At 39.7% G+C, this 15,731-nt stretch overlaps 1 protein-coding gene across 1 annotated transcript in view; it reads right to left on the reverse strand.

Annotated features, from left to right (window-relative positions):
- Positions 1-15,725, reverse strand: part of gabbr2 (gamma-aminobutyric acid (GABA) B receptor, 2) — a 186,933-nt gene extending 171,208 nt beyond the window's left edge. The window contains exon 1 of the mRNA XM_007547581.2: positions 15,434-15,725. Within this exon, the coding sequence (XP_007547643.1) occupies positions 15,434-15,712 (279 nt within the window). The 5' untranslated portion in view covers positions 15,713-15,725. The remainder of the gene's footprint in view (positions 1-15,433) is intronic.
- Positions 15,726-15,731: the final 6 nt, after the last annotated feature.

A 15,731-nucleotide genomic window follows, 5' to 3' on the forward strand; every position in this document is an offset into this window, starting at 1 on the left:
TTTTTTTTTTTTTTTCAGGTTATGGTTCAAATAAAATATATACTCCTGTTTTATTCAAAATGTTTGTTGTTGTTGGGTTTTTTTTCCCCCCCAAACTGTCAATGGTTGAGTTGGTTCCAACTTACTCATTTTATTGGTGAAATATGTCTAAACTGGACTTAAAGCTGGACCGCTTGATGATTTGCTTATTTGAGCCGAAGCAGAAGGGTGGCATTAGCTGTTCTTGGATAAATCTCAAAATCATGATTAACACAGGCACTCCTCCTGCTCTTGATGATAAAATCAAAGGAAGACTGGCTGACATTAACTGGCAATAAATAGTTTAGCTATTTTTTTTTATTTTTTATTTATAAGCACTGGAATACCATCACACTAAATATATCAACAACATCACATTTAATGTCAAAATTTCCCCTCATGAATGTCTTTAAACATCTGTCCGGGGGGAATAGATTTTATTCCGACGTGTATGATTCGCACAAATTGAGAAAGTGGAAATTACGCATTTCTATTATCTCGTTGTGATGCTTGAGATCTTAATATATAATGCAAGAAAAGTCTGTCAAAACAAGTCTGTCTCGATGATGGCCAAAGCCATTGTTACGCAGGGAATTTTCTGCCTCCCAGCTCTTTTCAATTAGATCCACAAAGTAATATTCCACTAGAATTTCACAGCACTTCATTGTTAAAACTCCTGACAGTGCCTTTAAATGATTTTGTATGCAATTATATTTGAATAGAAACTTTACTACTACATATTATGGAAGCTTAATTTAGGTTACTTCTGAGGAAATAACGGCACATTGTGTATCCAGTGTACCTCCAAAGTACATTGGATATCAAGTATTCTATAAGTAGACATCTAACATTGATTGAATCCTGCATATAAATAAAAGCAGAGAACATATGACATCTTTCTGGAAAATAAAGAAGTCCAGCAGGTTTTTTTTTGTTTGTTTGTTTTTTATTTTTTATTTTTGCTGCAGTACAAGACAGCTGGAGAAACTGAAAACGAGGATTGTGAGTCACAATATGTTGGTATGCATCTGTTCTGTTTAAATTCACACGTCTCCTATGGAAAGGAATGCTGAGGTACTTTTTTTTTCCTTTTAGAAACTACAACAAAATTACCTGGATTGCATATAATTTAAGCAGAAAATAAGTCAAACACTTCCATGATTTTTACTTGTCAAGTCAGATCATCAAAAAAAAAAAAAAAAAAAAACAATTGTAAGATTATTGTGAACTAAGGCTGACCTGATCATCCTACTCCTGTAAATGTCAAAAGGATTGTTTTTCCAAGTGACTGCTACCATCACACATCCATGTTGACAGGAAGTCAAACAAGAATACTGTGAAAACTCTGCAGTGGTCAGAACAAGACCGGCTCAGCTGAATCTAACTTCATCCAAACAAATGAAGGGAAAACCGAATAAAAACCGATTAGATTTACTGAAATAATCATAAAAAAAAAACATATTTGCATATTGGTAGAAGATATGTTTTTATTAAGCTCAGACGTTTGTTATTTAAAGGAAATGAGATAGGAGTTTCTCAAAAGAATATGTAGCAATAAAGTATAGAGTTCTTAAAAACAATAAAAAAAAACATCTGATTTTGTGTCCATTTTTAATTAAAATGGCTTTTCAAAAATTACTTTTTACCCTTTTCGTCTACTACTGATATTTGGACATTTCTTTTACCGTCTTTCACATTACTTCCAGTCAAAAGAAACATTTTGTTAAACTGAAAGATTATTTTCATGACTAATTTTGATCTTAACTGTACGTATTTGTATGGTTATCCTCAATGGATCCTCCGGGGAGACTCACACAGCATATAGATAGTATTGCATGCATGCACACAGAAGAGCAATGTAGAGACAGTGGGTGTGGGAAAAGAGGTACATAAAAATTTTGGGGGAAAAAATGAAGACACAGCTGCAAATTTCTCCCAGACACCTGCAGGTCTACACACATTACAGCAATCCCATTCAGGTAACCTCTGAGACAATTGTAGTAAATAAGGTAAATATTTGATCACCTGAACCTGAAAAAAAATCTAAAAGACAGGTGGAGATTATGACATCTACGACTTTCGTTCAACTTAGAAACAACAACAACAAAAAAAGACAATGATGATGATTATCTGGCTTTCTTCATGTTAACTAATCATCTAAAAACCCAGCATTACTGCAAATAAGGGAGACATTTTTTGGAACCTAAAAGAAAATTTGAAGCCGTTTCCAATGTTTTTTTCAGAGCTAAATGAGACCACAGACCTTGGACTATTTCTTCTCAGTGCATTAACCAGAGGGAAATCAGTTCATTTTAATGTGCAGAGAAGTTGAGAGCAATATCTTTACACTCTGGTTATTTTTTTGAGCAGTGATGTGTATGCGTGCATGCGTGTGTGTGTGTGTGTGCGTGTGTGTGTGTGTGTGTGTTTGGAGCTGTGGATTGGGATTTTATTTTCCAAATAGCTGGAATTGCTCAAAGCAAAGTGCTCTGACAGAACACAATTCCACTGATACGACATAAGATAGAACAATTTAATCTGTACTGCTGTTCATTTATCCAGCTATCCATCCATGAAGACACACACACACACACACACACACACACACACACACAGACATAAGTAGAGACATACACATGTGCAAAGCTTAGAGCTGAGTCACTGAGGACAGAGCTTTGGTGGAAATGATCCCTTATCGTCTTTGCACAGCTCTTTACTATCGTATGTGGCCTGATTGCCTAGTTTAGATAGGTATGACAAATGTGCTCAGTATAGAATGCCATTACTACTATATGCAATGGCATTTAGGGAATATAACTCATTATGGATCCGGTTACATCTGGGAACCTCCTGTGGGCTATCATCGCTCTCTTAGCATACAATGGCCCGAGCAGCTGATTTCCGCCAACAAGGCCTCGTAGACGGGGCTGAGGAAATGATATCTGCCACGAGGACACAGCAAATGGACAACAGCCTGATGTGTATCTGATTGCACCGACAGCAGATTGCATCACACCCATTCCATCTCGGATTATGCATTCAATTAATGCGGAAAAATACTTCGAGCAAAAGGACCGTCACAAAATCAAACTGACATCAGGCAGCAGTCTAAAAAATATATATATTTCTTCTCACCTGGGCAATCACAAACACATTTAATGTTTTGCAACTGAGTTCAGATGAATCATATTGCCAAAAGGATTGTGTCGCCTCTTCCTTTAATTGAGCTCAAAGGTAATCAGTGACTTTATACTGTGTATGTATTTGTATAAAGTCAAATAAATATACATAGGTGCACTGACTGCTTTTGTAAACATTTATGAAGCCCCATAGTTCCACTGAAAGGAATACTTAACAATGCAGCATTTTGGAAACTTCTTCAAAGTGTAAGGTCCATAATGACTCGGGTAATGTGGAATAACTTGACTGGCCTCCACAGAACCCAAACCCTGCCTGATCCGAGAGATGCACCACTTTAAAATGAGTCAAAGCCGTTAAACCTGCAAAAAATGAGCCATAAACCATAGAATTATAAAATGGGATGCTATCAGATTAATCTCAAATAATGTAAAGCCTTCCTGCTTATGCTCTGGTTTAAAACAGCAAGTCCTTTCACTCCCTAAATAAGAAAAGGGACGGTATCTACAGGAACATCATTTGTGCCGATCCCTGATTATATATACATTTTTGCACTTAAACATTCCTTGACTGGATGAATTGAATTCATTTAATTGTATTTGTTTGGGAGTTTTCAATTAATAAACCTACTGGGTGCTACTGGAAAGGCAGACAATTCAAGAGTAAAACATACTGTATAGTTTGTCATGTGAGCTGATGAGCAGGCGAACGTGTAAAAGCTGATGCTTAGATCAGATTGCAAACTGCATTTGAACAAAAAACAAGAAGGACTAAAGCCTTTTCAAGAATTACCTTGCCTGGTAAAGGTTTCTCTGTAATAAACTACTATTAACTCCTAGAGGCATAGATGTCTGTGTTTATGTTTAAGTGTGGCTGCAGCTAAGTTTCTCTGTGTGCGACTTGGCGCGCATTAAGGAAGATTTCCAAAGTGTATTGATGTCGTGGTGAGAAAAGGAGCAGAGAGGAAAGAGGGACCATTACTCTTCTTTGACACCTGCCTGAGCCCTCTATACATCCCAGCTGTGACCATAACAACCAAGCTGTCCCTGGCCAATGAGCGCTAACCGCCTCTGACCCCTTAAAACAGAACACACACATGCTACAGTCATGCACATATAGTCTGCTGCCAGGATCCAGCAAACGACCTACCAAAAGTATTCGCACAGATACAGGTACAGCCAAACAAAAGTCGCTTTCGGATGACACTCAAGCATGTCATCGCAAACTTGTCTCCGCGTGCTCACAACGCAGGTGACGGCTCTTTGTTTTTGTTTTATTATGGCAAAGAATTATACGAGCTTTAATGTAATTACAGGAGCAGAAAGGACACGGTCTCTCTGCTTACTGATCTGTACTATGTCCTCTTGAGCCTGACAGACAGGAACATGCAGAGAGTTTTGGTCCAATCTCTAATGACTGCAGCACACCCATCCCACCATAATCCGTTCATTTCTCTCCATTTACAGGAAAAAAGCTAGGCAGAGAGGTAAATGTGGCCTCTACTTGGGTGTGTGTGTGTGTGTGTGTGTGTGTGTTTGTCTTATTATAACCAATCTGTTTCTGGGATTTCATTGGTTAAATCAAGACAAAATGGTGAACTGTTAGGAAGTGGAAAGAGAGGCGTATCCGTTATGTTCGGATAAGCGGAAGATAATGGATGGAATATTGGAGAACGTTTGGAGGCTATAGTTGCATGACATATTAAGTTTTCAAATGCATCCACAACATAACGGGACTTAAAATACTAACTTGATAACTTGTGAGGTCAATTTGTTCCACCTGATGTCATTTAAGAATCTCAGAGTAAACGAGGTAAAGCCAAAATCAAAACACTTTTTCAGATTTTACTCATTGAAAGAAGTGAACTGTGTAACACAAGTATGTCTTACTTTGTGTTGTTCTGTCATACAAAATACTAGTAAAGCCCGTCATTGTTTGTCAGTGTAATGAGACAAAATGTAAAGCTTTTAAGTGGTGGAAATAATTTTCCAAGAAAAAGAAAAAAAAAGACTAAGTTGCAGTTTTGCATTGAAAGGTTTTACCACTAAATAGTAGTAAAAATATGAGCTAAATATTTTAATCTCCTCAGTCTCGTCACCTCATTCAGTCACGGTAGCGATGGAAATTTTCCTGTAGGACATTTCTCTTGAGGTTGGTAACCATAACCACACAAACACGTAACCATCTGCTGGCTGAAAAGGAACTTCATGCATCACAAATATATAACAAAAACAATTAGCAGCAAAGACAAAAATCCTGCAAATGCCACAACAGTCTGGAGAATAAATTTTACCTTTTTTTTTTTTTATTATTTTTTTATTTTTGTCTGTCTGTTTGCTTTCGAGGAACTTGCAGTCAAAGGGGCTGCAAGAGCAGATAAGCATTTGGTGTGTTAATTGTCAGCACTAATAGTTTGGCTGGGAATCAATGGCAACTTTATAGATGCACAAGCAGAAGCAAGCAGACAGACAGACAGGCTTAACATCACACTCAAAGTCGCAGTGGCCATATTGTATCTTTATTTTCCGTGCACAGAACAACAACTTGGGTGTTTTTTCTTCATACCCCGGCTTTTCTCAAGTAGCATATCTTATTTCACCTCCGTCTCTTTGCGCTCCTATAGCATGTTTTCTCTCTTATAGCAACCATTATCCCCTCCTTTCAGTGCTCATCATCCATCCTACCAACCTGTTTGTATCTCCTGAGTGACTTCGCAGTGATTGTCCCTCCGAGTACTGTAGTACAGGCAGAGAGTAACTATTTGTTTAATGCTAATGACAGCCAGATGCCTGATTTGCCACCTTCTGGAGTCATTATGCATCACAATGACTATTTTATTTATTTATTTATTTATTTATTTATTTTTAGATAAAATATGAAGAATGAACACCAACAGACATGGGTGATTTTACAGTGACATTTACATATCTGCTAATCTGCACAACTGATTTCCTTAAAAATGTTAATTTGTGTCAACTGATTCAAATTATGAAGAATTAATTTGAACAGCAAGATTTTACAAAAGACTTTTTTTTAAGGGTATCTTTTAAATACGCTAGAATATTGAATAAAACTACGCAGGTGTCACTTTGTTACTCAGGTTTACTGGAATGATGGCGATAAAATTTGCGCTAAAAGGAAGCCTAGAGCTCACCGTTAGTCTGAATGTGATTGAAGGCTTTTCCTTCAGCTGGATGCGGGCTCTGTTACTTGGGTCAAACAGATGCTGTGCAACTCGGATCGTTTACTTCATTTGTCTCCACAAACACTGACATTATGCCAAATTACGAAATCCATGTGACGTTCCCACGTACGTCGCAGTTGATTTGCTGCAGCTATCCAGAACCGTTCGAGGAAAGCCAGGGGTCAAAATGGCTGACGCAAAGAGAAGCACAATTATGTTTTTGTATTAAAAATTTGAAACTGACTTTCAATTAATAAAACACCAGAGTTGCTCATTTAACGCAGCTCACACCAAGAATGATTTTGGATGACAATATTAAAGCACTTGGTTGTGAGCTAAATAAATAAATAAATAAAAAGCCTTTGCAGATCAGTGGCAGGAAAAGATCAAAAAGAATCAAATGTGTAACAATGACACCGTCAACAGCAGCATCCCTCTTATTCTATTTTAGCAGAATGCTTCAGAGTAATTGCCTTAATGTTCAACAATGTCAGTGTGGGATGATTCAGTCCGTCTTGAAGAATCGCATTTACCAACTGCTGAGATATTCTCAAAATGTGCCTCCACCTACACATCCACTCAAAGAATATCTCCCATTCTTCTCCAACCTGCTGTGTGCACATTTCAACTGCTTCACAAGCAACAAACACAGCAGCTGGTTACCGTGGTTTCGGATTAAATTTACCTGTTGTCTTTATTGTGAGTACTTGCCCCCAGGCTCTTTTTTTTGGGGGGGGGGAAGACTGTGAAAAGACAGTGAATCTCCGTCAGACGCGGTGTGAATCATTCCCAGCTTGACCTTTTTCAAAATTAAAATATAGCCATAAAACTCCATGCCCAAAAAGTAAGTTATTTTCTGATTGCTCTGTTGTGATGGAGTAAAATTTGTGTTTTAGAGAGGTTTCGGGGGTTTTTTTCCACCACTCCCATTACGAAGCCAAGCATAGACCGAGGCACTGAAACTGTGTGGCAGGAGGATGCGATGGGGCAGCGAGTCCGTTTCTACTGGAGCTTAACAAAAATTCACGCATTACTGCTTAAATAACTACAATAGCCTGGCTTTAGGCGTCGCTATGGGGAAGCCACTTGAGAACAGTCATAACCATATGTGTGAGTGTATGTGCGGCACTCCTGTCTTGTGTATTTCAATTATGTGTGTGTGTGTGTGTGTGTGTGTGTGGGTGTGTGTGTGTGTGTGTGTCACAGTATCTGTTGTAAAGCCAGCTTCAGGGCTTATAAAAAGACTTTTATCACGAGGGCTCAGTCGTCTCGCACAAGCCCTTCAGGCCGCTGGCGGCCCTGACTCAGACAAAGGTCAGCAATTACTGCTCACATTTAGTTAACTTTATTGCAGTGCAAAGCTAGACGTGTTTTTTTGTTTTGTTTTGTTTTTTTTTATTAGAAACTGCATTCACAAAAAGCAATGATTTTCTTTTTTTCTTTTCTTTTTTTGACATCACAACCACAAACTTCAATGTATTTTTACTAGATTTTTGTGTGAATCAAAGTAGCTCACAATGTCGATGGGAAAAGGAAAATTAATCATGGTTATCACAGTGTTGTCTGCTTTTGTAGTAAGCCTCCTTTTACGCTTGTACTTCTAATTAAAATCCAGTGCAACCAATTGCTTTCAGAAGTCGCCTAATTAGAACGTTTACCTGCATTCAATTCAATTCCACTATATGTATACGGTTGTTCTACGAAGGCCTTGGAGGTTTGTTAAAGAACACTGGAGAGCAAAAGGCATCATTAAGCGCGAGACGCACAGAAAGTTGTGCAGACATTTAAGGCGGGGTTGAGTTATAGGCTCAGGTTCCGAGTTTCATTCCACGATAAAACGCAATGGCATTTTCCTCAGCAATCCAGGGAAGTCTGCAAGAGTTAATGGGAAAGAGGGCGGAGCTAAATAAAAGTTCTGGAAGTAAATCTGACTGAGGAAGCAAAAGGAAGTCGTATCTAATGTAACAGTTTAGATCAAACCAAATCCATGTTTTAGCGTGGCCCAAGTCAAAGTCAGGTTTAAGTCAAGCTGACTTTGCTACAGATTCAGTTTGTTCTCCATCCTGTGATACCAATCTCAATATAATCCATCAATAAAGACAAAAAAAAGTGTAGTTAATGTACAAATCTGGTAGAGATGCAACCCAAATCTCTTTCTAGAAAGCACCGACTCTGTGGAGGTGAATCCAGAAACGCGTCTCACAATTCGGACGTTCATTTGTAAAAACCTTACGATTATGTGTCATTTCCCTTGTCCGCTTTGTGTTTATGCACAAGTTGTTGGCCTGTCACGTCGGATCCCTACAAAACTTTGTGTTTGCAAAATACTTTTGCAGAGGACTAGAGCACAAAGCATTAGATCTCAAAAGCTTTTGCACATACTTGATTGCGTGGAGCAATACCTTTTTTTTTCTCTTTCAAACAGCCATTAAACTCTTTAGCCCCAGAGAAACAATGCAAATGGTATTACATTATGGGCCAATAAGAATTAGGAGGTTGGTCATTTCCTCTTTCCTGTGCTGAAGATGACATAACCCTATTTCGGGATTTCCATCTAATAGCCCTACACATCTCTCTCTCTCTCTCTCTCTTTCTCTCACTACTCTCTCTCTCTCTCTCTCTCTCTCTCTCACTACTCTCTGATTCTCCCCTGAGATCCTGTTCATTCTATGAGAAAGGCTGCTCCACATTGATCCCCGCTGTCTGTGTCAGGTCAGTGGCTACAGCCGAGCTCAGCACTTTCCGTATGCCTTGAGAGAACCCCAACTGTGACACGCCGCTGTCTCCTACTATCCCCAGAACGTTTTCAAACTCCTCCGAGAGTGGTGGCGGGCGATCTTCGCCGATCCTTCTGGGTCACGACGCGGCACCGAGGAGACGTCAGATATGTAGATAGTGGGCGATATCGAGCCCTGACGTGGACGCCGCCGCTTCGTTTGAGCCCGTCAGATTCTTTCATGCGACGGCTCCGAGGTGAGTTGAATTGATTGAGTCGGCGAGTTCAACCAAAGGTCACTTTGCGATGCGCTTTCCGCGAAAGCGAAGGGCTTTGCCACGCTTTGCCACAGCGGTTTCTTCACAGCCACGAGAGGGCCAACAACTCTGAACTGGCTTGGTTTGACTCGAGACCTATGTTTAGCAGCACAGTGACCTCCATTATGGTAATGCCTTTTCACTAAAAACCTAACTTCTTCTGACAAAATGACAGAAAGCCTCTCATACGCTCAGGGGGGTGTTCAGCCTCCTGTGAACAAGTGTACTGTACATTGGTTTCAGGCTTGCCAACATGTGCACAAACATGACATGTCGCATCTAGCCCTTTGAGGAGAAGCAGAGTGGGCAGCTTAGATCTGCCCACAGTATCTCCGAAGATAGGTCACCACCGTCACCGTCTCAGGGGTCCACTGTATCCAGACGTGTACTATAAATAAATACATCTGGTGGAGCACACATTGGGCAGGAGACGCATCCCCGGCTCACGGAACCAGTGTCTTTGAGGGTTTTATTGATTTGCCTTTAAAAGATGCATGAGTTGCATGAGATCACTCTTCTTTGACAAGCTAGAACGTCAGGAACATGAGAGCTAAAAAAAAAAAACAGTAATAAAAGTCCAATCCCTTTAAGAACTCCAATTGAGCCTGCAATCCCTTCTACGAAATGGGAAAGCGCTGTTAAAGTGCTCACGGGAGTGGAAGTTTGAGGAGATTACACTGATTTTCTTGTTGTCTCAGATGAGATTATAATCATCACAAACGTGGAAAGTAAAAAGGTAATTGGATGACTGTGAAAATCCATTTTTTATTATTTAAATTTCATGAAGCTGCTCAAATGAGGGGAAAATCTAAAATTTTAGCATGTGACTGTTCTAAATTGTTTAAGCTGAGGTATGTTCATTATAGTAGAACATGCATTTTACTGCAAAGGGACCATAATGTTATTGTTGTTATTCATTTCATTGTTGCAAAATGAAGGGGAAAAAAATGTCTGAACAGATCATGGACCAGGATTTTATTTTATTTTTTTTTCTTCTGCTTTTATAATCAAGCAAACCTTTGAGTGTTTGCTCTTTTAATTTGATTTGGCTTTTAGCTCAAATCATTTAATTAAAATGACTTTTTTTTTAAATCAAAAGCCTCATGGAGACAATTAGACTTACGGTCCTATCAAATTCATCTCAACATTCTTAAACCCACTTTGTGTCTTAGTTTTATAACATTACATTGAAGTATAACAATTTCTTTTAGTCACAGAGTTTCATAATCTACAAAGTGTATTTAATAGTTGAAGTTAAAACCTTAATGTAAATGAGAGGAAACTTGCATGATAAGATTTTCTGGCTGAATAATACAATTTCTTCCAACACGTTGCAGTTAGAAATATTATTTTTCCATAAGCTTTTTCATATTCCATCATTTTTATGTATCTTACTGGGATTTTAGTTGATGTGCCATCAGAAAGAAGGGCTTAATTGTGAATTTGAGAGGAAAAGATTTGTTTTTAAATGTTTCACAACTAAAAATCCGAAGAATGAGAAAGATTTGCATTCCATCCATCTGTTTCACCATATTTTACAACTTTTGCAGCTGTGCGTCATTGGGAGTATATTTGTACTTGGAAATCTAGAGACTAGAGACTCAAACTTCTTTCCAAAATATAACGACATTCAGATTGGACGGAGATAGTCTGAACAGCAATTTTTAGGTGTTTTCACAGGTTCGGGGTCTGAGGCTCGTCTTAGCCATGTACTTAAAAGCCAATTCTTGGCTCATCCGATGAGAACGGCATGTTCTGCTTTTGCTTTGTCCCATTACTTGGCTTATTGCGAACTTTGAACAGGAGCAACTGTGCTTTTCTTTGGCTTTTTTTAAATTGCTTTGTCTTCCATAAAAAGAAAAAAGAAAAAAAAGTGGAGCATATGATTCATAGTTTTTCTGTAGACATATTCTCACACCTGAGCTGAGCTCCTTCAGTTGTTACCACGGGCATTCTGGATGCTTCTCTGATTAATCTGTGCATTTCTGATACCTAATCAAATTACACACAGTTTAACTCTGTTTCTGAAAGCAATTTGTTCCAATGGAGGGTATGTTTAGAGGAGTCAGTGTGTGTGCGATTAATTTAGCATGTCACATTTTTCATGACGCAAATGAAAAAAACAACAACAAAAAAAGTTAGGAAAACTATATTTTGTTTTCCCATCTACTTCACCACTTTGTGTTGCAATTTCACTTCAATTCCAAGTAAAATACCATGTTTGCAGTAATAACGTGATAACAGATTGTGAGAACTTTATCTATTTCCAAATAAGGTGATTTTTTTGCCCCACTGACAGAGCAATATCTAAAGTCCTATCACTCATCCCATAAGCTGGTGAACTAGCCTAGCACACACTGAACACCCAAAAGTCTCTCTTCCATCTTCTTCCAGTGCTTCCTGTCCCTCCGCAGCTTTGATCTTCTAAGCCCACAGAGCTTCAGTATCAGTCCTTGGCTACACTAAAACCCAAGCTCACTCATCTAGAGTTGCAAGAGAGGACCAACATGCGCCTCACTGCTAAGCCTCTCAGTTGATATAATCCTTCTTGCTTCTTTTCTTCCCCAAAAAACAGTCTGCTTTTAAACCAAAAGATGCATTATCGCCCGAGCTTTGAGTCTAAAAATGCCTAAATTACTGAAACATCTGAGGAGTGACGCGTGGGCCCATCGCAGCCGTTTGACACCGTCTCCGAGATGCTTATCTACAGCCCATTTTCCTCTGCAGTACTTTCAGCCTCCTCCTTGCTCTAACTAACCTTCTGCTCTCAGGCCTTTCGCTTCCGAACAACCCCAGAGTGCCTCTCTATCAGCATCACTAGCACCACCACCCAATTCCACACCACCAGGGGAAATGGACTGGGCCTGCTCAGTCTACCGATGGCTCCACTGACAGGGGATAAAGGGATAAAAAGCCTCTGCTCAGGGACTGATTACTTACATCTGCCAAGCCAAATCCCAGTGCCCACATCGCAGACACTCATACATGTACAAACATCACATGGGCACACACTTGGCCTGCTGCTAGCAGCAACAAATGCACTCATGCATGTATTGTTTCCTGACATAAGCATGTGGTATGCAGAAAACTATATGTGTGTGTGTGTGTGTGTGTGTGTGTTTGTAAGCAAAATGGTCTAACAACATTTAATCAAGTGTAAGTCAAAGATTATTTACAAGCAAATATTTATTGAAAACATGGATGGCAGATGGCTAAAAGCAAAACCTCTAAAAACAGAATAGATATGGTGGCTAATATATATATATATTTACTTTAGAGTTGTTCAAAGAACTTGATCAGGATTCTGATTTAAACCGGTGTCTAAACCAAATTAAACACTGCAGCAAGTGTGCACCCTTTCACCATAACATTATACATAACAAAGGAGTACAGCATCATAAGTTGTCCCTGATTGGCAGCATTAGAGAACGCTGGCATTCCCAGCAAGCGGATGTGAGGGTGGCCCACTGACCTCTTGCTTCCAGCTCGTCTTTCTCTCCAGGGGATTGGAGGAGGAAAATCATACCTCACGTAACATTATTAATCCTTTGGTTTCTAAGCATGTCGCCTGTGAGGGCTTACCCTGGTCGACAGAGCTTTATATGTCTGTTTCACACAAACAAGCACACCTGTGCACATACAAGGGTTTGTTTGCCAGAAAAAAAACAAACAAAAACAGTCACTACCAACGTATTGATGACACTGGTTGTATCTGTATTTGATATGCAACCTTATGCAAATCAGAGGCAGTACTTTGGTTAGCTTTATTTCAGTAGTGTCAAAAGTCAGACCTCGGGAGGGAAGGGGGGGAGGGAGCTGTATTCTGGATGTCTTACTTCTCTGGATCAACACACCTGAAGGAAATGATGGCTCATTAGCGGGCTTCTGCAGAACTGACATGCTGAGGAGTTAGTTTGACCATTTCAATCAGCCGAGTTGGAAACATCTCTAAAACCGGCAGGACGCTGGACCTTGAGGACTTGAGTTGGACACCCATGGCTTAGTCAGTTTCTCATTTCCTTGTATAAAGACAGTATGTGAAATTGGCAAACATGGTAATATGTGGCCTGTAGGGAACATGAATTACCTGATCTCACTGAGAACAACTTGTGCATAAAGAAGCAAAGAGAAACTGATGGGTTGCCTGATTTTCATTTCAATCAGCTCTTAATGTTAACTTGTATTTCGGAAGCTTTATTCTTTTTTTCTTCTTTCTTTGCATCAGTGAACACACCACACAACCAGGTCGTGGAAAACTCTTCAGTGAGGACATTGTTGCTAAGTGAAACAGGTGGTTAGCTACATGTTTACTATGCCATGAGTGTGTGCGTGTGTGTTTGAGTGTGCTTTAATCTGTAAGCAAAAGTTTCACTGTATAAAGTGGACTGATTGAAGTACACCAATGCTTATTGGCCTACTTTTGAGGTTTTAATGACATGTGTCATGGGACACATGGTATTTTTGTCAAGTACGCCATTTTAATAATGCTAACTATGCCTAAAATGCTGTAATTTTGTTTGAACCCTTGAAAAAAATAAGATTTAAAGTTGTTCTTATGTGTTGCAAAAGATTGGAAATAATCCACAAAATTCTGTGTGTAAGACTATTTAATGGTGCAAATAATTCAATATAAATGTTTATGTTTGACAAGTGAGCAAAATGAGACGTGCTTCCGATGGATTGAAATATATGATCATGACATCTGCACAGGTAGAGTACACTTGCAAAATATTTGATGTATCGGTGCATCTTAAACATGGTTTGTTTAAAAATTATGTACTTTTTGTTTGTTAGTATATTTTAATGTCATCCCAATTTACCATATGCACTGAGGTTGTATGGAACAGACTGTTTTAATTTGGGATTTCATTTAAAGGTGAAACAGATCACGCAGATTCCGATTAACTGTTGGAAAGTAACAAAATTAAATGCAGAGAACCACTGAGCTCTCCAACAGGGGTTACTTTTAAACTAGGTGTTGTCTGCTGCAATGGTGTCAATTAATATCACCCTAATAATTTATCAGAATTTGTACTTTCATATTTTTCTTAAGATATGTTAATGGCAATAAGTAGAAGCTGAGACGTTTAGGAAGAGGAAGAACGTGCAAGGATAGTGGAGTGGGGGGAAAAAAGTAGGGAACATAAACAAGAAGTGGTGGAAAGAACTAAGAGTAGCTTAGAGAAAGAAACACTTTGAAAATGTAAAAATGTTAATAATTATGAAATGGATCTCACTAAAAACACACACACACACACACACACACACACACACACAAAAATCTGTGTTGGAAATTACACATCATGTCTAAATGACACTACTGTGTGAATTGCAATAAAAACATTTATATAAACTTTTATTTTCACATTCCACTGAGCTGACACTTTGAGGAATTCAGTATGACACGTTTAGTTTAAGAAAACTTGATAATAAAATTCAAAATTCATCTTATATTGGGGGCGGGACGGATGGTCCACGGTGGCTCTAATGCCAGAACCGCCACTGTGCAGCGCTTAGTTGCAGCGAGATTTGCCTCCGTTTAAAAGAGGGACGCATCGCGCATCCGATTACCGCCATCTTCAGGCGCGATAAGAAGCGTCTCTTTAATCTCCAGGAAGATGCACTGATTCGTGACTCAAAAAGCAGCGTAGAAAGTGACGTTTGCATAAAGAAAAATAGAGCGCAGCGTTTTGACTGAAAGCCAGTTTGGTGAATGACATCCTAAGACTGTGGCAACTAAAGAAATGTTTACACCAGAGCATATGACTCAAGAGTGGCAGGATGATGCAGTGGCTGATGGTGACATCAGCGATGGCATTATAACCCTATACTGTACTGTCAATCACTTTGGTGCAATGGGAACACAGGCATCGAAACCAGGAAGGCACGGACTCCTCCAAACACAACAAGAAGCAGCGTATCCCCCGTTTGGACACACACACACACACACGCACACACACGCACACACAGCAAAGCGCTGCGGGGTGCGCACTCACTCACGCACGCGCACGCACGTGCACGCATCGGACGACACGTGCACTCACACACGCGCCCGCTTACCTCAGTGTCATAGATTTTGGTGATGAGTGAAAACGGGTACTCCCCGGAGTCGTTTATGTGCTCGATGGCCAGCTGAACCGCTGGTTCGATTCCCTGGCTGATGCTGCTCATCAGGGCCGACTCGTTCATTGGCATCAGCACCATGATGTTCAACGCTTCCTCCTTCTTGAGGAACCAGCTGTTGTCCTGTTCGTGTTTGGTGCGGTCGTTGCACACCTTTGCCACGCCGGGGTGAAATAGCAACGCGAAGAGGAGCAGGCGTCCCGCTGGGAGGAACATCTCCCAGCCGCTGCAGTCC

This window comes from Poecilia formosa, unplaced genomic scaffold (genome assembly GCF_000485575.1).
Source record: "Poecilia formosa unplaced genomic scaffold, Poecilia_formosa-5.1.2 Scaffold21, whole genome shotgun sequence".
Lineage (NCBI taxonomy): Eukaryota > Metazoa > Chordata > Actinopteri > Cyprinodontiformes > Poeciliidae > Poecilia > Poecilia formosa.